Below are 24,746 nucleotides of genomic sequence, written 5' to 3' on the forward strand. Positions count from 1 at the left end.
CTATCAGCTGACATCACCAAGCATTCCAATTTTTTAACCCTCCCCTCCAATCAGCTGTCATGTACAGACAACTTTCCTGAATCCAATTGATTCCACATGCATTAAATCCACCCCCTTATCTTTAGAATGTTCTTTCATTCGGATATGTCACATTACTGAAGTGAAATAGGTTGTGAATGTGAATTCATTAGGCTTTATGAGTGTGTATATATGTACCAGACCATTAAAAGGCTTACACACGCACACACATACATAAAGAAGGCTATATATACAGTATACATGTAGAAAATATACATTTGCATGTGAATAAATGTGAATAAATGCTTGATTGTGAATAAATAAAACTGCCTCAGTCCTTCAAATGCTTTTCCATCTGACGAATTGGTGATCTCTTTGATAAGTCATCCCTCGCGCACCTGTCAGCGTGCGGGAGGTTTGTTTTAATACCTTATCATTAGTTAAGTAATGCTTAACTTTAAAGTTACTGCTCTATTAGAAAACGAAGGGGTAATTTGTTTCCCTCGTTATGTAAATGCCGTCTGAACATGGAGAAATGCGCAACTTTGATGAATAATGAACAGGAAATTAAATCGCATCAAAGCGATCACACGGATGGGGGTGCAGGAGTGGGCAAACATAAAACGCTAAATGACAGCCCCCCTGGCATCTTGCCCCGCGCTTCGCTCGCCCGCTTCCTGTCCCCCTAGTGACCCTCAATTCACTCCAAACTGACACACTGACCTGAATTCCATTACACCATTCATGCCGGCATACACAAATAAATAAACAGACATCAATAAATACATGAAAACATGTCATTAGTGCATGAAAATTAAATATCCTGGTTGGTTATATTTATTTATTACACTGCAATTACACTGCATCAAACCCACATATATACAAGCAACAACAACAAGAACAACAAAAAAACAAATGATGGAATAGTTAACAAAAAAGCCAGAAGCAGCTAAATGAATGTGTTTTATTAAAATAGTATTATAATATATTAAAATGTATGGACTTTTACTTGTTAGCTAATGTACAACTGCTAATTTGCCAGCATAATGATTTGTGCTCATGCTGTAAAATAGCACCAACCTTACTCTGCCAAAATTCATTTGTATGGGATATCTGACCAAATGAAATTTCCAAAATGCGCATTATACAACCACAGCGCACTACACATTGCAGAACAAACTGAAAATAAATAAAAAAATGCATCAATGGTTTTGTGTAATACACAGGCAAGCATTATGTTGTAGGTTCTTCTGCGCTGATGTACTTTAAATCAATTTTGAAATCTAGAAAACCGGATTTAATCTCTGGTGTACGACCAATGGCTTGATTTAACTAGTCGCAAAATTACCATGTGCATAACGCCCTGCCTTTTATTTATATCTTCTCAGCTTGTAAGAACCGTTGAACATATTGGGTCTAAAATATTAATATAGCCAGACATTTAAAAAAATTCACATCACGACATTAATTATTAAATACTTAATACACATACTTATTAAAGTTTATATGCATCTGGAAATATGAATTTCACGATTAATTAACATTTAAATACTACAAGAAACCAAGAGCATTTGAGCTCTTATAATTTTGATAAGGACTCAAAAACTTTTAATATAAAACGCCTGCTGTTCCTCATCCAATTATACTCCAAACGTCTATTTGAGCTTCCACAAAGCATAAAGGGCAGAGCCCGAGTGCTGCTTTACCACTAAATTAACCACTGAAGGAAGACTTGAATCTCAGAGAGTTCACGCTCTACATGTCATGGTGAAGTTGATCACTTATGGATGAGTCACTGCATATTTGAACGTGCACTTAAATACGGATTCCTCCTGATGGATATCGAGCCTCCCTTCGGGATGGTTTCCCGCTGTCTTCTCGTGCGTGGCTAACTATCGCATAACTAATCCTGACATTGCGTGTCAACACATACGAGAGGTAAGAAGAACTGTGGGAAATTGAGCTGAACCATTACCCACCGGCCAATCAGACAACCACTATGTAAGAAATGAAATGCAGTTAAAATGAAGCATGCTACCCTTATATGATGTACTTTAGTATATTTTAAAATACGCTGAGAGAGAGGCAGACGAATGAAAAGAGCATTCATGCTGACAAATGGCAGGTTTAAATTTAGAGCCAGCACTATGAGCCAGACCCTCGGAGCCCCCTGTGAGAAAAGAGCCGGTCGGTCAGCATCATTATGAAGCCGGGAACAAGGATGGGAGAGAAGGAATGAAGGAGGGAAGGAGGAATACAGCGGGGATTGGGGGGAAGAAGATGAAGGAAGAGGGTCGTGGAGAGTCATTACGCAGCCCAGTGGCTCTGACCCGATTATTCCCGGCAGAGACCTCGAGGCCACTGCCCCCCACTGGGCCGCAATCCTTTAGCTGAGTGGAAAATTAGTGTGGAGCACCCGGGAATGACACCAGCACACTCAGGCTTACAAACACACACAAACATGCATGCGCACTTGTATTGTACTTGTATATCATTTACTAGCAAGGGTACGCAGTAAAATAACATATATTATGGTATGAGGAATGCATATATCATGAAATAGTAGGTACTTCAACCCCAACATGTTTTATATTAGGAGACAGTTTTGTTGTTATAGTTATTGAAGTTTTATTATTCTTTTGAATTAGATTTTATATTTTGGTTTTAGTTTTTATGTTAATTTTAGAGTAATTTTTGTGCAATTTTATGGGCTTTTGTCAATTTATAAAATGATTATTTATTATTTATGTGATGACTTTAAGTTAAGTTTACTTTTTTATAAATAATTAATTTATACGTTTATTTCCTAATTAATTATAAATAATTTTGAATAATTTCATCTTAAATGTATTCATATTATTCCTGAGAAAACATTTCAAATTTTTGTTTATTTTAAGCTTTTAGAACAATATACTGTATAGGCAGTTTCATGCGCTTTTGTCATATGATTATTTATTTTTTATTATTTAAAAAGTTATTTTTTATGTTGCTATTTTAGATGACTAGTTTAGCTTTAGTTAAGTTTTTTAAAATAAATAATTTACACATTTATTTCTTAATTAATTATAAGTAATTTAGAATAATTTCATCTTAAATGTATTAAACGCCATCTTAAACATTTCTAATTTATTTATTTAAAATTTTTAAACAATATTTATAAATATTTATGTATACACCAATGTTTTTACAGTTTTAGTAAACTATAATAACATTGGTAGTAATTTCTATTTTTCAATCAATGTGCTTAATCTAATTACTTTTTAATTTGGATTGTTTTTAAAAGAGTAAATAGCGACCCATGCAGACCCGGCATGACCGGTGAGATACTGAAACTTTTATGTGTCTTGAAAAAAATCCAGATTACGGCCCATCTAGAGAGATGCATTACCTATCAAAGTCACCCAAACACACAATTTATTGGCTGTCAAAAACATCTCTGACCGGCTCCTTCATCTCATCTCCCAGCTATCTCTGTTTCTCCGTGGGCCGGGGGACTGATCTTACCCTGTGTATATTAAACAGATTATCTGTCTTCTCTGATACCACATCCCCTACAGATCTGATCACACATTGCATGTATTAACACCCGATCTGTCTCCTGTCACTGCCTTCTGGCTGTCACGATATAACTCAAAGCAACGTTTACAACTCTGTTTTCATCTCCGAGTCTTTATATTGAGCCAGGATCTTTAATTCCATGAAGCTGCAGGGGTTAACTCAACTTTTGCTGAAGAGAAATACACGTGAGAATACAAAGGACCTCTAAGGACAACAGAAAAGACAAAGGCGGAGTGGAAGTGAGGACATTTAGACTCTTTGTCTTCCAAGTTATTCTAACCGCTTTAAAGAGGTCACACTCAATAAGACTCCACCTAAGAAAAGAGAGTAACTCGAGAGCGTGCGAGCTATAGTTAGAACACATGTCCTCTATCTCAAAGGGCAAATGAGCTGGTCTTCGGCTACCTGAGAGATGATTAGAGGTCCGACGGGTCTCTGTGTCCAGAGGAAAAATCGATGTGGCGAAAAGCTCAAATTAGACGGATGTGAGTGCTAGGAACAAGCAGATCTGGTCCTGTGTTTATAAAAAAATAAAGGTAAACAGCAATTTATAAAGAATAGAGTCTGAGAACATATCACATTTCTGGTGAGGATGTGTGGAAGAGTTTGTGCCACTAACCATATGCACAACCACATAAAATAAGGCTAAGACAAACAGGGGACTATCTGTCTTTTTGTACCCAACCTGAGGTACCACTAAATCACAGTACACCTGCTGCAGTGAACACAGTTCTTTGGATAATTCACATAAGTATTTATCCCCACAGCATTAGAGAGCGTTTTAGAGCTTGAGATGAAAAGAAAATTTTGCGAGAACACATTCATACTACTTTTTGTTATTACAGTACATTACTGTGAACAAACATTTGCTGTCAAAAGTTTTTGTAAATGTCACATCTTTTGGTTGGAAAGTTTTGGTGAGACCCAGCTTGTGATGTTGACGTGATGTTTGCTTAAAGGCCTCATCGAATGAACATTTTCAACAAGTTGGCATGATTTATTAGGGTCTTCATGAAATGTCTGTAACAAATTTTGATTGAAAACATTCAAATCAAAACACCCATACTCACAGCAACCCGTTTTGGTGTATGTCTCCTTAAATGCTAATGAGTTACTGTGCACCCCACCCCTCTTCTGTCCGGGGTGTTGACACAATGCATATGTAGTGTTTCCCCATGCTGGTCCTCGGGTAACACCTCCCAGAATGTTTTAGATTCAACCTGATTCAACTCATCAGCATGTTGGTGAGACATTTCAAACATTCTGGGAGCTGTGCCCTGAGAACCAGGGGTGGGAAACACTGGTGTAGTGCATGCCATGGCCATGCACAGGGTGTAAACATGCAGATTAATGGGCGGTATTATTATAAGAAAAACCCCTTTCTATGTCACAAGGGGAGTGAAATCTGATCTGCTCGATATCTCACATGCTTGCAGAAAAAGGCTCACCAAAACAAAGTTACGGGGTTCTTCTTTTTCACGTTTTCTGAGTTGCTAGATGCACTAAAACACAGATAAATGTGGATTTTCATCCGATGGGCCCTTTAATATATCTTATTAATGTTAGTTAATGCCAATACACTAATATCACTATGCATTAAGCACTATCCAAAAACTCTGACATTGCGCTTGTTACTCAGTACAGAGAAGCCCAGCTGCCCCAAAAATCAGTCAACAGCACATCCATCTCTCTCTTTCTTAAAATACCCTATGTACATACCTTTATAACTTCCTCTTGATCTATTTTCTGTCTTCTCAATCAATGCTCTCTCTCTCTCTCTCTCTCTCTCTCTCTCTCCCTCTCTCTCTCTCTCTCTCTCTCTCTCTCTCTCTCTCTCTCTCAGGTGTGTCTGTCTCATAGTCTAGTTCACGCTCTGTCACACCAAGACAGGCCAGGCCTCTCTCTCTTTCATTCTTTCTCTCTTTGTCTCTTGCTCTTTTACCGGTGACAGCGTGGTGACAGTGAGGGATAGGTTGAGTCATGTAGGGCTGCCTGTTCTTTAAGAGATCTCTGTGACAGTCGCGAACATGGCTGGAGTTCTGTCCTGATGCCTCTGTCTCTCTTTGGAGCATGTTTCTTTCTCTCAGCCACCCACAAACTCCTCCTCCCAAGCCTTCAGGAGCACAACGCCAGGGGCGACAGAGCCAGCCCTGCTCCCCAGGGACACGCCACTCTACACTGGGCACAGAGGGTGGTGTGCGTGTCCGCCGGGGTCGAAAACTCAGGACTGACCAGACTTGAGGGGAATCTTTGTGAAGGCGGACTTAAGAGCCTTTGATTGAAAAACCCCAGCAGTGAAAGTATTTATAAATATAATGTGTAAATAAATAAAATAAATAAACAAATATATTTATTTATTTTTAATTGCTAAACAATTACAAAATAACGAAAAGGGTCTCCAAACATTCCAAAAACTGTCAATTTAACTTAAAATAAACTGGCAAATGTGAGTTGTAATTTGAACTTTTGACAAATAAATATATACATAAATAAATAAAAAATGTGTAAATAAACAAAACACAAATATATAAATAATAAATAATTATGTATTTATTTTTAATTGCTAATCAATTACAAAGATGGGCATTTAAACTAAAAATGTTCCAAGAACTGTAAATTTAACTTAAAATAAACATAAAACGGCAAATGTGAGTTCTAGTTTGAACTTCTGACATTAACCATACAACCCATACAAACCATAAGCAACTCCTGTTGCTAACCATGTGTTTAAAAATTGTTGTAAAAACTGCTTTACAGGCTTAATTTTCTACGCTTTTTGTACATAGTGCCTACTACAGTGCACATTCACAACTCAGCAGCTGAACTTTCAACAAGACGGCAGCCCTAGAACTAAGTTTGAGCATAGCTCCAGAGTCAAAGCCTCTCACTGCACTGCTGTTCCTGTGAATGCTCCTGACAGATGTTTGTACAGACAACAACACCAGAACAGTCCTCTGAAAGACAATGATAGTTCCTCTCTCATCTTGCATTAGAACAGAACGCTGGTGAAGACCCCGCAGGGGAGAGGCTCTTCTGGTAGTTTATAAACAAAGCCTGAGCAGTCAACAAACCAACACACACACACACACACACACACACACACACACACACACACACACACACACACACACACAGCAGATCAAAAAGACTGCTTCAAAACCTTTAGGGCAGCCACAAAAGTCCGTGCGTCTGGACAAGAAAATACCTCCCTCAATGCATCTCAGAACCGATAGAACACATGCATATGGGACTGGATGTCACAGAAGGTCACAAAAGCAATATTTCCAAAATACAGTGTTTGAATAAGTTCCTTATAACATACAAAATAATAATGGAACCAAAATAGTGTCAATGATGTTTTCAGATGTTCTCCCATGCACATATATTATGTGGTGCTATATGGTCCTTAAAAGGGTTTACTTTTTATAGCATCTAAGGTTGCCAGAGTAAAATCCAAAATGTAAATTTTGTAAATATAGTTCATGAATATATGCAAAAAATCTTGGATGCTGGTTGGTCAAAACTGCATTGCAGTAAAACCCCCCAAAATAGCAAAAATACCACAATGCAAAACACCTGAAAACATCTGTAGAGTCCACTACGACCTGTTATTACAATTTTAAATAACAATCTTATCTCTCATTACAATTCACTAACAGGCCATCAAAAAGATGATTGAGAAAGATATATTGATATTCCTGATTTGCCACAAAGTAATATCCATCTCATCTTTATCCTAATAAAGATATATCAAGATATTATAATGGCGTATGAATTTGCATCACTGTCAGTCTACCCCAATCTCTCTCCGTCAGCCTCCGTCTCTCGTCGCAAAGCGAGCGAAGACAAGAAAAGTGACAGCCTTATTTTCTCCGTCTTAATTATGATTTACAGCCTATCCGACACCACGCCATTCCAAACCATCACAATCGCTATTCATTTACACCCTGTGCAAAACGACATTTTGGCAATGTTTCCGAGACATTTGTAAAGCAGTCAGAAGAGTTATTCAGCGCAGCCCTCGGGAACTGCAGGGTTCGTCAGGGATGGATGTAATGTTGTTAAACTGCGGTGAATGTGTTTTCCACTTGATCGGGGATTAAAACCTAATATAGACAGGCTTGACACAGAATAGGAATGTTATAAATCTGTACGTATCTAACCCTCATGCACAATTTCTCTGATCCTTTTACTTTCTGAATAAGCTAAACGCACCTCAAACAGATTCATAAACTGATTCTTTGACTAATTTGATTATGCGTTCAGCTGCTAATAGGAATTTAGTATATTTTACCGTATCTAAAAATCCCTTCCATCAATCCAAATGATTTTCACCCACAAACAAAGTGAGCAAGAATCATAAGTGAGTAGGAAGGCAAACAAACCGGTTGTTTTAATATTTCACAATATACAGATCTTTATAACCTCTCCTTCTCTCTTAAACATAAAAAAACACTCTTTAAGCCAGAAAAGAATAAAGAGGCAGAGAGGGATCAAATAAATATGGAAATTAAAGCCTCAGCAAGTAAACAAACTGCTTCATAAATTACACATCTGAACATATCTAAACTTAGAGAATACCCTTCCTCTGAAATATTGATTTTGGCCTTTCTGCTCCTGTGTTCCAAGACTAACAGCCTCTTCTGGAGATCTGAGTAAACAGAAGTCTTGCTTTGCTCCTGTGTTAATAATGAGAGGAGGAGGAGGTTGTACTTGTAGATCTTTCCAGGCCAGAATATACATTTTCAATGAGAAAAAAAGTGTCACCTTTTAAATTGTATTGTTGGTCAAGCTAAACTTGCCATTTATATTAGTAGAAAAAATAAGATTGAAAGTAAAACAGGACAAGATTTTTGTGTTTAAAGGTCTCGTGAAGGCAAGAATTATGGTTGATTTAAATTTTTATGAAGCCATGAATAATTGTGATGCTTTTGTTGATTATTGGTATTATGAAGATGCTCTTTGTACTTTATTTGAAGGTGTTTTAATATTTTCGGCATTTTTTTGTAGAGTTTTAACTACTCAAGTATGTTGTGTTTTTATTGATGATGTATGTTGAAGTGTTCTTTACGTGGATACTATGTTGGTATTTCTGGTAATTGTAAATTCTTTTTGCATTTTGTAAATTGAATGAACAAAATTCCCGTATTAACATAGAGTATACTTTTTACAAGTCCGTTGACGACTTGGATAGTTTTAGATTCAAATGGTGTATAAACCAATGTATTTGTGTAACTGATTATGACGGTTGTTTGCAAATTTTTGTCTGAGAGTTGAATGATTGTAAACCTGCTCTTCCTGATGCCTGATTCTTTTTCTTTCTTTCTTTTAATATTTAATTAATGTTTATCTACATGTGATTGTAAATAAAGAGATTGTAAAAGTCAAAAGTCTCTCTCTCGCTCCCTCTCATCATCATCATCATTAACATCTTCAACACAATAGGTATTCAGCCTCCAGAGTCAATTAGCTCAACATTCTAATGCCCTTGCGTTTAACCTTTCATGGAATCAAGACTCGGGATTGCTTTACACTGTCTTTTCACCAAGACCAGTGGTAAAAGGTTTATAAAAAAAACACAGGGTCTGAGTGGGACAGAGTGTGCGGTGCTTCGGTCTACAAACCGAAGGTCAGAGCCAAGCATCCTGAGACAGAGTTAATGCATTGTTAATTTAGCGACACACAATCTCCCCAAGTGACTTACGCACACACGCGAGCACACACAACCTTTTAAATGGACCCCGCCTCTGACCCTTAACCCCACTGCTCCATTTTCTCCATGATCAATAGCAGCACAGGTCGAACAAACAAGCCCAGCCATCCCTCCCATGTGTTGTCCTGCACTCTCTCACCGGTGATCTGGTGGAACTCTGTTGACTTACGCATTTCTCTGGAGGACCGGAGCGATCAGCCGGTCTCATCCCAGTGGTTTGCTATTCCACAGTAGATTACTATATTTAAGCTCCGCTGGCCAATGTATTGACCTCACTTAGCGCTAAAACAGAGAGTATGGGCACTAAACAAGAAAGAAGTCTCTTGACTTTCTCTAAAACATTTCTGCAGATGACTTTAACTTGTCTAGATAGCAAAACACAAAATCTACATAGATGCTACACCTTTAGTTCATAAATTTGGTAAATGCTACCTTTGACAAGCATATACACTCACCTAAAGGATTATTAGGAACACCATACTAATACGGTGTTTGACCCCCTTTCGCCTTCAGAACTGCCTTAATTCTACGTGGCATTGATTCAACAAGGTGCTGAAAGCATTCTTTAGAAATGTTGGCCCATATTGATAGGATAGCATCTTGCAGTTGATGGAGATTTGTGGGATGCACATCCAGGGCACGAAGCTCCCGTTCCACCACATCCCAAAGATGTTCTATCGGGTTGAGATCTGGTGACTGTGGGGGCCATTCTAGTACAGTGAACTCATTGTCATGTTCAAGAAACCAATTTGAAATGATTCGAGCTTTGTGACATGGTGCATTATCCTGCTGGAAGTAGCCATTAGAGGATGGGTACATGGTGGTCATAAAGGGATGGACATGGTCAGAAACAATGCTCAGGTAGGCCGTGGCATTTAAACGATGCCCAATTGGCACTAAGGGGCCTAAAGTGTGCCAAGAAAACATCCCCCACACCATTACACCACCACCACCAGCCTGCACAGTGGTAACAAGGCATGATGGATCCATGTTCTCATTCTGTTTACGCCAAATTCTGACTCTACCATTTGAATGTCTCAACAGAAATCGAGACTCATCAGACCAGGCAACATTTTTCCAGTCTTCAACTGTCCAATTTTGGTGAGCTCGTGCAAATTGTAGCCTCTTTTTCCTATTTGTAGTGGAGATGAGTGGTACCCGGTGGGGTCTTCTGCTGTTGTAGCCCATCTGCCTCAAGGTTGTGCGTGTTGTGGCTTCACAAATGCTTTGCTGCATACCTCGGTTGTAACGAGTGGTTATTTCAGTCAAAGTTGCTCTTCTATCAGCTTGAATCAGTCGGCCCATTCTCCTCTGACCTCTAGCATCAACAAGGCATTTTCGCCCACAGGACTGCCGCATACTGGATGTTTTTCCCTTTTCACACCATTCTTTGTAAACCCTAGAAATGGTTGTGCGTGAAAATCCCAGTAACTGAGCAGATTGTGAAATACTCAGACCGGCCCGTCTGGCACCAACAACCATGCCACGCTCAAAATTGCTTAAATCACCTTTCTTTCCCATTCTGACATTCAGTTTGGAGTTCAGGAGATTGTCTTGACCAGGACCACACCCCTAAATGCATTGAAGCAACTGCCATGTGATTGGTTGATTAGATAATTGCATTAATGAGAAATTGAACAGGTGTTCCTAATAATCCTTTAGGTGAGTGTAGATGACATCAAAACTACCAGACACGTCCAACCAAAAGAATTGAAGTCTCTCAACATCAAACCTCAAAAACCACATGTGCAAGTTACTTCACATCTGAGGATGACTCAGAACCACTTTTCAAAATAAAACCCTTTCAGAAAAGCTTTTGTGTACAGCACTTCCCAAACCTAACCCACTAGATAATGCCTGAAATGGAGGTGGTTTAGTTCTCGAAAATAATCTCTCTTTCTCCTTCGACGGAACCCTGATTGAAAATGCCCGGTGGATCCATTCCCACATTCCACCTGGATTATCGACCGGCTTTAATGTGCGAATGCACTCAAACCAAAATGATCGGCCGATGGCGTAGTCCATCTCATCTCTGCACTTCCCTACATCGATCTGTTACATACCGTGGCTTTCATCAGCCATTAAAAACAAACACTAAACAGCCACTGTGATGTGTGCATGCATGGGTGACATGTTTTTGTGCGCTTCACTGTTACCTGTGAAAAAAACACAGGTGGATTAGGGCAGCTAAAGAGACAGGGATCTGAGGCAGGAGTCAGGCCTGGCGTGAGAGAGCCCCCTCTGGGTGGACTCCAGTTACAGGGACCCTGGTTAAGTATGCAGGGGAAGGGTAGATGGGAAAGGTAAACTCCAGGGCAATCAATCAGCCGGGGAACCAGGGAGGCCAGGTCGAATTGCCTGACTCCATCAGAAAGTGGTGATGTTCACTTTCTCTGGGCGTGAGGCCATGAGAGAGAGTGGGAAAGAGAGAGAGGGAGGTTGTATAAGAAAGTAATGAAAAAGAACCTCGTGGATGAAGAAGATGTGAAAAATGCAATGAAAGATAAAGTCCAAAATAACAAGTGACATAGAACTCAGGCCCCCAATGAGATAACATGAAGTCAGATTGGGCTGGTTTGATGATATTCTCCAAGTCCTCCCATCGAGGCTGAAACTTGCAAAATTCAGGAAATGAGACATGCACTAATGCACAGACTCCACTTTAGAGAAAGAGAGAGAGAGAGAGGAAGATTTTTAAGCATGTCTGACCTTGGGCAGCCATGTGGCAAACCACGTGCCCATGGCCTCAGTCTCAATGCACTTAGAAGCCCTGAGAGAGAGAGAGAGATCAGAGTGTCCTGACACACCAGTCATCTCTACACATATTCGCTTTCCCTGTTTCTCTTCTACCCTCTCTCTATCCGGCATTTACGAGTTTAACACCCTCCCTTTAAAACACTTGCAATGTCTGCCAGACCCTCCGTGGCCCTGACATTTTAGTGCCAACGGTGTGTGTATGTGTCACACACTATTTAAAGATACAGGAGTACATACAGGCAGTGTAAAGAACTCGCCACAAACATATAGTTTGTGAGGATTGGCATGCCACACACACACACTCCTTTGGGGTCCTCAAAAGAGAACAAGAATCCAATTTTCAATTTACAGTGGAGTGGGAAATATGGCCATCCCTTGAGGGTCCAAAGCATCCATCACCCTCGGTATCTACACAGTGGGTGAAAAAGGTGGGCTGGGTGTGTTTATTTGTGTGTGTGTGTGTGTGTGTGTGTATGTACGTGTCGGAGATCCATTAGTGAGAAAAGTGTGAATTTTGGGAAATGGCTTTTCACCACCTAAAAGTGCCTTAGGAGGCGTAGAACAAGAGAGTTTTCCCTGATTGTATCCAAACAAATGTTGTCTTATCTGCCTAGTCCACTTCTGTACGGTATAATCCTCAGTGAGTTTGTCTTCATTCAGGTGTGCAGGACAGCGTGTAAAAAAACCTTGAACTTACATGCTGTGGAGGACACACCAGCCGCAGTGAGGATCTCCAGATCCCAGACACTCATTACAGGACGAGTACTGCTCGCAGGCTTCCACTGGGACACTTGTCAGCTGAAGAAAGAGAAGAGCGGATAGTTTTTATTATAAAAGCATATTTTTTACTGTATATACGGTTATAACCGGATTTATAAGATCTGACTTAGAGTCACTCAGAATACAATGTAATACGAAGATGGAACGTCATAAACAGCAATTCAAGTTCTCTTCAGAGCACTTCCTTTAGTGAGAAAATTGGCATAAAAAAATCTTTTGTGTTAAAGAATGTTAAGTAAACACATAAGATGTGTTATTATTTCCCTAACGCGCACAAATTTGGACTAAAACTACAATGGGGTTTGTTTGCTTTACCTTTGTCATGAGGTTTCTTGGCAGAAATTATGCACACACAAAAAAGATTTTGATCATAAAACATCTATAAACTTCTAGAGATTTATAGCTTAGAGCCAATGACACCCTACAGGCAATCTGTCATTAAAATGTTAATTCATCATTGCAATTTCGTGATTTCCTCATGTGGAAAAACATCATCTGCTCCGAACTTATACTTCATTCTCTAAAAACCACCATGAAACTGAAAACAGCTAACACTCAACATAAACATAAACCAAGAGCATCACAATGGCGAAAACCGCGGGGAGGCAGAGAACACAGTAGTTATGAGAACAAGCGCATAAACATCCTTTAAACGTGGTGTTGCGTCACACACAACAGGAAAAGGATCATCGACACCAGCAAGAGCATCTCTCCATTTACAGCCATATAACACTCGAGAGATGGAGAGATGCTGCGATGGTGATGAGAAACAGACTGAAGCCCTCAGTACTGGAGAACCGAGAGGCTGGACTGAAAAACAGATGTAACCGCTATGAGAGACAGAGGACCCTCTGCCATCCCTGTCTCCATGGCAACGGCTCTGAGCCCTTAGCTTTCTTCAGCCTTTTTGATTGATGACATGTCACTGGTGGATGACTGCTGTCAATCAAAGCACAGATGACAGCCGATATGTCCAGAGCGCTCGGGCAGGCGGAATGACAGCCCGGCCTCACCACAGCGGTGTTTTCGTACTTTGTGGGAAGAAATGGGACAGTTTCTATTTCAATCAGGCTTGGGAAATAAAACAGAAAGTGAGGCAGTGTTTAAAGAACGAGGAGATGTGACTATAACGTTTATATGAGGGCTGAATGACTAGTCGCAGTGAATCAGGCCTTATATTTAAGAGCTTCAGTCTTGTCCTGGTGTCAGCAGTCATTCGTCAGCCTGTTTACTGCCGCGCCGTGTCTTCGAGTTCTGTCAAACTATTTCTTTACCCTCTGTCACATTTATACATAAACTCTCTCTTTTACAAGAAATAACTTGGAAATGTGACACAAATAGAATTCAAAGCACTGTTGTGAAACAAAATGAAAAGGTTTTACAAAAGTTTTACAGGAGTTTGAAAGGATTTCAGTATTTATTGTGAGTGGCTGACTTGGGTTTATTTTATTGTCAGTGTTTTCCCCAACCACCCAGAAGGAAATGTGGTGGTCACATTTTCCCTTCGGTGGTAAATGAATTCCTATCCAATAGACATACTGAAAGTACAATATTTTTTTTTTACAAATTTGGCACAAAGGAAATAAACTATCCGAATAAATGTGCATCCGTGCTGAAAAACAATCGCCATCTAAATGCATGAATTTCATCATGGAGGAGATATAAAAGTTTTTTTGATGACATTACCCTGAAAAACATTTACTGTTGAAATATGTTGGCGTTGAACTAAACAATCTGCCTATAATTACATAATAATTGTCACATTACACAATGTGTTAGAAAATGTGGCTAAACACAGATACAGTGGCAAATTACTCATAGCTCTGTTATTCGTTCAGGAAAAGCTTAATAATGTTTAAAAATTATTGCACTTTTGTGTCCCACAGATAAAAACCTAAGAGCATGCGTTTCAGAATGACACAAAGGTGAATAAATCAATAAAAAATATATGAAAAGTTTCGTTCCAAAATGAGATAACTCCATTTTTAAAGGGGTCAAATGGCGCGAATACGTGTTTTTCTGTATCTTTGATGTGTTACAGTATAAGTTGCTCATCCATGTAATAGACACGTAAAATGGCAAAAATTTAAGTGTCGGAAACAAAAGATGCATTCCATCTAAAAGCGAATGCTCACCCAGACCTGCCTGAAACACCTCGTGTAACCACACCCCCACAAATCTACGTCAGTTGGTGGTATGATTTGACTAAGACCGCCCAAATGTATACGCAAGTAAGATGGGCGTACCTGTCAGTACAATTGCTTTGGAACCTGATGTTCCAAAAATGGTAAGAGGCGTTACAGTTCCGTCACAAGCTTGCAGTATTCGGCCAATCACTACGCACTGGTTAACTGGCCAATCATAGCACACCTCGCTTTTCAGAGCGATGAGCTTTGTAAAAAATCTGAGCGTTTCAGAGAGGCGGGGCAAAGAGGAGATACAAACATGCACAGCGTTTTTGAACCTTAAATCGTGCATACACATTGCATTACATCTAAAACAAACAATAATATTCGTTTTAGCCGTGTCATTTGATCCCTTTAAAAGTTTTCAAAAATCTTGTTTTTTTATTGTGCATTCCAATTAATATCAATCAAACTGCAGTTGGTTTGTTTTGATTTAGGCCATAATAACTAACAGCTAACTAACACAGTAAAACACAACAAAAACATGATAACATAATAAAAAACATGATTTTTGAAAATGTTTAAAACGGAGTTATCTCATTTTGGAACCAAACTCTTCATATATAAATATAACATATATATATGTCATCAATAATAAATATAAATACTTTTGGAGGGTGAGCTTTATCCTTAAAAGACCAATCATCCAACAAGGAAAAAAGTATGCCACCCTATACCTTTACAACTATAAAATAAAGAGAGCAAGAGAGAGAGAAAGCAAGAGATGAATGAGAGGCCAGGAGGTTGCAACTAAAAGAAGGCATCCTTTGGAAGAGTGCTCCAGATGGCATGATCTGCAGCCGCAGTGTGTTTGCCTGTGTGTGTGTGTGTGTGTGTGTGTCTAAATCCAGGAGAGAAGTCATTTTTCCCTTGTCACGCACACATGATGCCTGTCAGCTGGCCTCGGCACAGCCACAAAGCCCCCTGTCTCTCCTCGGCTGCACACCTAAATTCTCTTCCTCCATTTCACAGCTATGAAGAGGTAAATTATCAGGCATTGTGATAGAGCACCCGCTTTTGCGTAGGGGGCCTGAGAGACTGTAGGTAATGCCTTGGGGTGAGCAGAGAGCAAGATTGACTCTCGTTACCTTTAGAAAATGACGGCTCCTAATACCTTTAGGAGCCGTCCGTGAAATTCTTCTTTCTGACCCGATTGACTTTTCCCTATTTGTGAGAGGGCTCATCTGCCCCTCACCTTTGTGTATCTTTTGTGTATCTGTGTGTGTTTGTAAGCATGGAAGGGGTGGGGGGGTGTGATAAAATTACAGCATTCAACGGACAGTAAGATAAATAGTTTAACTAGAACATCATGACCAGTAAATGTCGTGTATATTACAAAGCTAGAATAATAATTTAATTTGTATGAGTGAGTCTACGAATAGCGCACTCCTCTGGAGTGGATGTGCGCTCTCTTCTATCTCCAATACTGTACATTTTGCTCTCTGTTTCCTTTCTCGGCAGCCCAGAACAGAGCGTGTTTTAACACACTCCCTGCAGTGATGGAGTGAGAAAGACCACGGGAGGAAGAGGAAGACAAATGTGTCCGGCAAAAGGACTTCCCGCTGCCCTCCGGAGCGCTGGAAAGGGGCTCAGGAATCTCATTATGTCGTAAATCCGTTAGATTATTAGTCATTTATCTGAGAGCTGTGTAAGAGAATTGAGACCAGCGGATAATGAGACAAAATGACAAATGTCACAGCCCAACAGATTAATGCAGACGTTGACTCAGAGAGGGGCATCACTGTGTGTTTCTGGGTGTGTATGCAAATACAAGTGTGTATGTGTGTGGTGAAGGGCCTGACAATTAGGATGGCCTGATGGCCCAGGGCCAGAGTGAGAGAAATTTGGCCCAGTTGATGGAGTTGTCACTGGGCGATATGTTCATTTATCATGCACATGTGTTAAGAAGCCAGATCAACTGACTGGATGCATGTCCGTAACTTTCTCATGACCTTAAATTATATAATACACATGCTATACTGGTTTAAATGTGTCAACACGGTAAATTATATTTTAAAATTATGAGAATAATATTATATATATATTTTTTATATTTAATTTTACTTAATTTAATGACAATATTGATATTATTTTTTACATATTTATCACTTTATATATTGAATAATTAACTGATATTTTATATATTTATATACACATATAAAATGTAATAATATATAACATATTTAAAAAATATTATCATTTTTTTGGCTGCATGCTGGTAAAAATATGGCAGTGCAAGTAAAATGCCCAATAAAAAAAAATCTAGTGTATGATAAAAATATTATTAAAAACAAAATATAAATGCGTTATTAAATATATCAAATAGTACATATTTTACAAATATTATGAAACATATAGGCTAATTGTTTGATAATATTTTTAACATTTTTATTATTAAGTATATTCAATAGTACATTTATATTATATATTTGTAATAATATATAATATATTTAATAAACATTATTAAGAATTTTTTGCTGCATGCCAGTAAAAATAAGGCTGGGCAAGTAAAATGCCCAATCAAAAATAAACCTTGTGTGTGTGCATGAGCTTTAATTCTTTTAAATCTGTGCAATTCGCACCCTGTCTATAGGATCGCATATCATAAGCAATACGACATTTATATTTAATTTGTCAAAAAAAACTGTCTAAATGATTTGCTGCATCCGGGTTACCGTGTGTTATTAGTATGAGAGGTTGTTATCTGGGAATAACGAACCTGCAAATGTCACGACTGGCCAATCAGAATCAAGCATTCCAACAAGCCGTGTAATAAGTCACATTAATAGTGAGCTCCTTATCACCTGTTTAGGTCCTGGCCATCAAACCAGCCTTAATCACCCTATTAATCTAATCAAACATAAACTCCTCTTTGGTTTCTCTCTGCTCATCACATCCGTCAGTACATCCTGGAGACCTGACTGAGTTTCTCCATCGTCTCTGAGCTGAGCTGTGCTTTATTGTGGAGTCTAATCCAGGGCTCATCTGTAGCTCAGTGCACAGAGACCTATAGAACGATATCTGCCATGCAACAATGACACCCAGCCAATCAGAGAGCATGCAGCTCTTCGTCAAATGTTTAAACAACAGAAACACCACGACTTGAGGAGAAACAAATTTTAACACGGACATAACACACAAACACACATATACTTGATTCCACCCTCTCCGTCTTTCCTTTTCGGCTGCTTAACCACCAGGGAAGCAGAAAACAGATGACATCATCTCATCACGTCTGATTTATGAAATTAATCCATCAACGTCCATCCTAAATGAATCTCAGTGCTAACGCACACCCACGTTCACGACCGAAGGGGGTCGTGAAAAGCGGCGTCTTACGCATGATAAGGCGCGTGTCAGTGGAAGATGATATGAGCTGTGATTTTCTCCCAGAGACAGCTGCGCTGAGGTGTCTGCATCTTAACTCTCGCATTATCTCATTAACACACGTAACACCACAAAAGCACACGCACACACAATACGTGCACACACTCACAACTTTCAGACAAAATACATCCCTCCTTCATCCATCTATAGTGTTTAGAATCACACTCGTGACGTTCGTTGCTGACATGCATCCGTCTGTTCTCCCGCAGCGGATGCTCTGGTCTGGTAGCCGGTCATAGTCACGGTTAAACACAGGATGTAGTGTCCAACCGGGTCCTTTCAGGCCCTAGGGGCTTCACAGACACAAAATGCAATTATGTGTGCTGTGAACCCAGCCACTCTCTGTGCTAACCGGATTTACATTCAAGCATTGATGCTCCGCTCCCGGCCGTCACACAAACATATGAGGGCTGATTCTGTCCAGACGACATCATTAGGCCTAAAGGCACCCAACAGGAGAACCACATCACGCCCTATAGAGAGGAGATCAGACGGCCGAACGAACACCGATATAGACAAGAACATGCCTGCCTACTTATCCAAACAGAATATTTGATATTATACACAAACACATACACGTGTAAAAGCAGATACATCATTTATACACTACAAACATACTTCAAATAAGCTTCTTATATGAGCTCTGAAGTGCCTTGCGTGTATTGTTATATGCATCTGCAAATACTGGCTAAAAATCCTTTAATCAGATTCAGCAAGTTCCTCTGCTCACGTTGGCTGAAATTCCCTTAAAAGTGTGCGGAGCTGTGGCTCAGTAGTCAGCGCTCCTGACCCATATACATGAGCCGTTGGGGACTCGGGTTCGAGTCCGACCCGGGTCATGTCCCGATCCTACACCCCGTCTCTTACCCTCATGCTCCTGTCTGCCTCCACTATCCTGTGTATATGAATAAAAAATATATAATTAAAAAAAGGGTGCCAAACACTACCAGACGTCCCGAGTACCTCTATTCACTCAAACACAACGGGGATGCGGTTTTAAGTAGGCCGCTGTAATAACAGCGAAACGCTCTCATGAACCGGAGTTAACGCTGGGGAGGACGCCACATATGGGACCGCCGTGAAACGGCAGCCCGTAATTGAAATTAAAGGTCTTCTTTATTAAACTTTTTCCGATGAGGTGGCAGATGTCTTATCCCACGTCCCGCGCTCGGAGCAGATTGGCAATGAAGGTATTTGACTCGGAGCTGTTTGGCTGGTGTAAGACACACTTTAAATTATTAACACTTACATTACCTGCAGTTTCAACTTGCCCCGTATGAATTATAAATATCCTTCAAGTACGAGAGCGTAGAGGAGCCGCTCGCTCCAGCGATACCCAAAATGCATTGTGACAAGGCTGTTATGAAAAACGCAGACGGACAGCAAATCGATATCATTTCGCTGAAAACACAGAGCATTGATTCTTCACATTCGAACGGAGCCATTGAAGCAGCGCTTGTCTTAAATTGCGGACCGAGCGGACAAAGCCCGGGCGGATGCGCTCACCTCTTGCACAAAAGAACGATCCAAAAATCCAGTGTAAAATGACAGTAAACTGCGAGAGAGGAACATGACTCCCATTTGGATGCTACAGACAGAACAAAAGGCTTTAATGTGCGAAGACCGGCAATTTGTGTAACTCCATTGAGCTCTGAACCTCCCAGTCAATGGTTTAATGCAGGAAGAACTATAGCGGAGGCCTCGGTCATTAGAGCTCGCAGCTGTCCCTCTGACCGCACGCGCACGTCTGAAACCGACATTGTTTAAAGTTACAATCAAAAACACTTAAAAGAATGAATGATGAATGTGGACAATAAGCCGAGCGTGACAATTAGCGCTGAGCTCTGATAACTGTAATCTGCATTACTCTGAACAGACAGTCTGGCCCCTTTCCTTAAAAAGACGCACTTATCTGGCTGTTTAAAATGATACAGGAAAGTAGCGAGATTTAATTAGAGGGATAATCAGGGGATTAATTAGAGAGAGAGAGAGAGAGAGAGAGAGACGGATCCTGACCAAATACAGACTCAGTGATCACAGTCTGGCCATAGAGAAAGGCAGACACAGACAAACATGGCTTCCAAAGGAAGTGCACACTTTGACACTGGTGAGGTCGAAACAGAGACACACTTTCTTCTTCATTGTGATCAATCACAAAATGTCAAAGGTCATGCCAGAGTTTGATAGGTGTTCAGAAACAGAGCGAATGCAGATGTTACTGGGGGAGAAGAGACACACATCAGCTGCTGCTTCATTCATCTATCAGCTGCACCCTCAGAAACAAACTACTGCCTTCATCTGCTACAATCAATGCACATCTACACTGTTTACTTTTATTCCATTGTCATGTTTCTGCCTGAAATCTACATTTGATATTGATATTTTATTTCCATATTTCATTTGTTTACTTACATATACTTTATTTTATATTTCATTCTATAGTTATGCCTTACTCAGCACCTTAGTTTAATTTTACTCTAATGTTTGTACTTCTTGTATGTCTTCTGTTATATGTTCAATGCTTTGGCAACATTGTAAGAACACACAATCATGCCAACAAAGTAGCTTGAAATTGAAAAAAATTACAATTGAGAGAGAGCGAGAGAGAGAGAGAGAGAGAGAGAGAGAGAGAGAGAGAGAGAGAGAGAGAGAGAGAGAGAGAGAGATATATATATATATATATATATATATAAATATATCACTGCTGTGCTTCCGAAACCTTGTATCTCCATATTTTATGATTTTTTTGCCATAAATCATTATACACCCTTTATATTTGTCACTGTATATCTAACCAATAAAAAGTAAGAAAAAGTGCTTTTCGACATTGACAACAAAGTATTTAATCTTTTAAAAAGTAAAAAAATTGGACATCTGAGGTTTCAGAGAGGACAGGGACAATATATGTAAGGCCAAAAAGCAAAAAAATAAAAAGCGAGAGAATAAAGAAAAAACAACAAAACAAATCTTCTCAACAGAACTCTATATTGCCAATGAAATCATGATTTGAAAATCAAAAATATTCTTGCTCTGACTAAACACTTCTCAATATTAATATCAGTCTCAATTTTCTTCATTCGTGTTACATAAATTGCCATAAAAATGAGAAAAAGAGGGAGAGAGAGACAGTCAAAGAGCAAGATAAATGTATTTTGATTGAAAATTATGTAAAAAAAAACATTTTTAAATACTAAGATGAAATGACTTGGGATTGTACTTAAATTTTAATTAATACATTTTATTAACGTATAAACATGAAGAAACTGTTGCAAGCATTTTAATGCATTCATTGAACTTGACTGACTTTAAAAATGTATAACTGTAAACTTTCACCAAGAAAAAGAAAAAAATAATTTTTCTAATTACTTAACCAACCATGTGATCATTCCGCACATTTTTTTAAATATATTATATATATATATATATATATATATATTATAATTTATAGGATACATTACATAGCAATAAAATGGTACTCCGGCTGCACCTGATGTATCACCACTTTCGATAGCTATATTCAATTTATGTTGTCATGAATGAAAACACACTACATATAAAGGGCAGTCATACAGAGTTATGTGTGCGGGTCGAAGGTCATCACCCACATTGCTCTAGATTTAACATCGCACCCTAAAAAAAGCCTTCAAAGACCTGTAATTGATGTCATGCATCAGAGAGATGATATAACATCGATATCACCAGGCCTGGTTTCCTGCGGGTGCCATGCTGTACAGTGTACACAAACACTCTCTCTCTCTCACACGCACCCGATGTGCTGACCTCAGCTGCGGCTCATGCTGTGAAGGGACTGTGGGCTTTTGAACCAAAGCTCTGTTCAACCAATCAGCCGTAATCGCACGTGCAACAGACATCCGCAGCTCCCGAACACTATCATTCCCTGCCTCCCGACACCTCTCATTCTCCCCCTCTCTCTCTTTTATTCCCTCTCTTGAAGACTCCAACAGCAGGAGATTATCGACCTACTGTTCTTGTTTGTCAGTTCCACTCACCCACAGGGAATTTGTATGACTGCTTATGAGTTTCAGATTGTTTCAGAATATACTAAACTAGGGATGTTAAAAGAAAAAGTCAAACATATAACAATATCGGCCGTCTGTGTTGGGTAAAGTCAATTTGGAAGCTGTCTGGCTGTCGACGTGTGTGTATGCTCATGCATTCTGTATGTGTATCTCAGGATCATAAAGCGTTCGTCCAATCATTGCATTTGGTCAATCCTACCTGCCTGCCAACCTTTGCAAAACTCAAAAATGAATGCTGGAAGTTCAAACTACAGGTTGTTTACATCCATTATTATTGTAATGCAATTTGCTTTTTATTTTATTATTGTCTCAACGTTAATGAAACATGAGGAGGCGTGACCTTTTACGCTTTTATTTTTCTATTGCTAGTCTCTACAAAACCTAGTTGTGAATATAAATACAGTCAGTTTGTCACAAATGTAAAATGCATATTTATAGACCTGCCACTGTTTATTATGCAAGTAAACTAAAATGACTCACTGCTTTGATTTATTTTCTTTCCTTTTACTCTCATTCTTGTTCCATTACTTTTAAGTGACTAATTACTTAAAAGCTGTTTACTTAATAGAGATGGACTTGAAGGCTACATTCCATTGTTTTAATTTCATTTGCATATTTGTTGTAATATTTCACGGTTAAATAAACAAGCTTGTTTGACAGCAATTTTCTGTATCATCAAAATTGGTCCAATGGAGAATCGTGAAGTATTTGTATTAGAGAGAGAGAAAGAGTGTGTGAGTGTGAGAGAGAGAGAGAGAGAGAGAGAGAGAGAGAGAGAGAGTTTTGTGTATGCACAAAACAGATGCACCAGCCCGGACCGCAAACAGTTATGAGAATTTTGGTCTGTGAGAATGTTGTTATCAGCTATAAATATTAATGTGGACATCTCAACCAGAGCGCTTGCAAGAAACTGTGAGAGTGGGAGAGAAACAAATCAAAAAATGGACTGTCTAATATTCTCCCTGTTATTCTGTAAACACAGAGGTGAAAAGGGGCCTTTGTGTGAGATCTGAATCGAAGCAAAGCCTCGGTGTGAGGGAGCACCAAAGTGGCACATTACATCACAGTTCATTAAACTTTAAAACAAAACAGAATAAATGTTTCAGTGAGATGTGTGTGTGCCAGCGTGTGTGTGTGTGCTGTAGGGGGCAGAATTACAGGTGGGACGAGCGAATGCATGTTCGCTAAATAGCTTCTAAATATATGCATGATTTCTCAGTAGATGTGATCCCCTGATGTTTAGGACTAAACAGAAACCAGACGACTACTTGCTAACTGGGCTAATAGGCTAATTGCAACAGGGTGAGATAATACGCTGACAGAACACCACAGGTCCAGCTCTGGTATTTATTCCCGTCAAAGAAAACATCTTTCCCATAGGACGCGAGCGGTTCATTGTGGCCTAGTTTTAACCCAAACCACATTTTTAGATTAAATCATGTTTACAAAATAGCTCGAGTTGGTGAGAGTGACCTAAACAGCCTAAAAACTAGTTTAACATCTGTATTGTGACAAATGAATCATATTCGAGAAAACTTTACGAAAACCAGGACACTGACATGTCCCTGGAAATGTAAAACGTCAGTAGATTTGAAAACACAAAGGAAGATATTTTGAAGAAAGTAGGTAACCGAACAATGGCGGTATCCATTGACTTGCATTGATCTTGTGTCGATACAATAAAAGTCAATGGGTACGGCCGTTGTTAAGTTCTTCAAAATATCTTCTTTTTTATTCTGCAGAAGACAAGAGGGTGAGAATTTTCATTTTGGGCGAACTATCCCTTTAGACATATTTGCCAGTTTCACAGACAAGGCTTAAGACTAGTCCCTGACTAAAATTAATGTTTGACCTGTCTTAACTGAATAATGTACCCTGACATATCTTAAAATATGTCAGTGCCATTGTTTTGTCTCAAGATGCAAACCAGTAATGCTTTTTTCTAAGGCATTTTTATAAAAGTGCCTCAAATATCCCAATTTAACTAAGGTCTAGTCCTCGCTTAAGCCAAGCCCTGTCTGTGAAACCCGGGCCATTGTGTCCAGATATAATTGAAAGACAGTTAAATTAAAAACGAAACTCTGTTCGCTTTGTCGTTCCACATCTGTATGACTTTCTTCTCGCATGGAACACAAGATGAGAGATTTTAAAGTACTGTGATATGTTTTCCCCATAAAACTATATAAAAAACTAAACCATGGACTGGTAAATTTCACAGGATATTGCAATCTATAATCTGCGCCGGGATGATGTGATTGGCTAGTTTTACCTGGACTGTGCCCCAATGACCCTCACTCCTACTGAAGT

General features: G+C 39.3%; 1 protein-coding gene across 1 annotated transcript in view; it reads right to left on the bottom strand.

The window, feature by feature from the left end:
- The window catches only part of plxna4 (plexin A4), a 195,584-nt gene that overhangs the window by 62,846 nt on the left and 107,992 nt on the right, over positions 1-24,746 (bottom strand). Inside the window, exon 5 of the mRNA XM_057324159.1 lies at positions 12,744-12,844. Within this exon, the coding sequence (XP_057180142.1) occupies positions 12,744-12,844 (101 nt within the window). The remainder of the gene's footprint in view (positions 1-12,743; positions 12,845-24,746) is intronic.

Source organism: Triplophysa rosa, linkage group LG24 (assembly GCF_024868665.1).
Source record: "Triplophysa rosa linkage group LG24, Trosa_1v2, whole genome shotgun sequence".
Lineage (NCBI taxonomy): Eukaryota > Metazoa > Chordata > Actinopteri > Cypriniformes > Nemacheilidae > Triplophysa > Triplophysa rosa.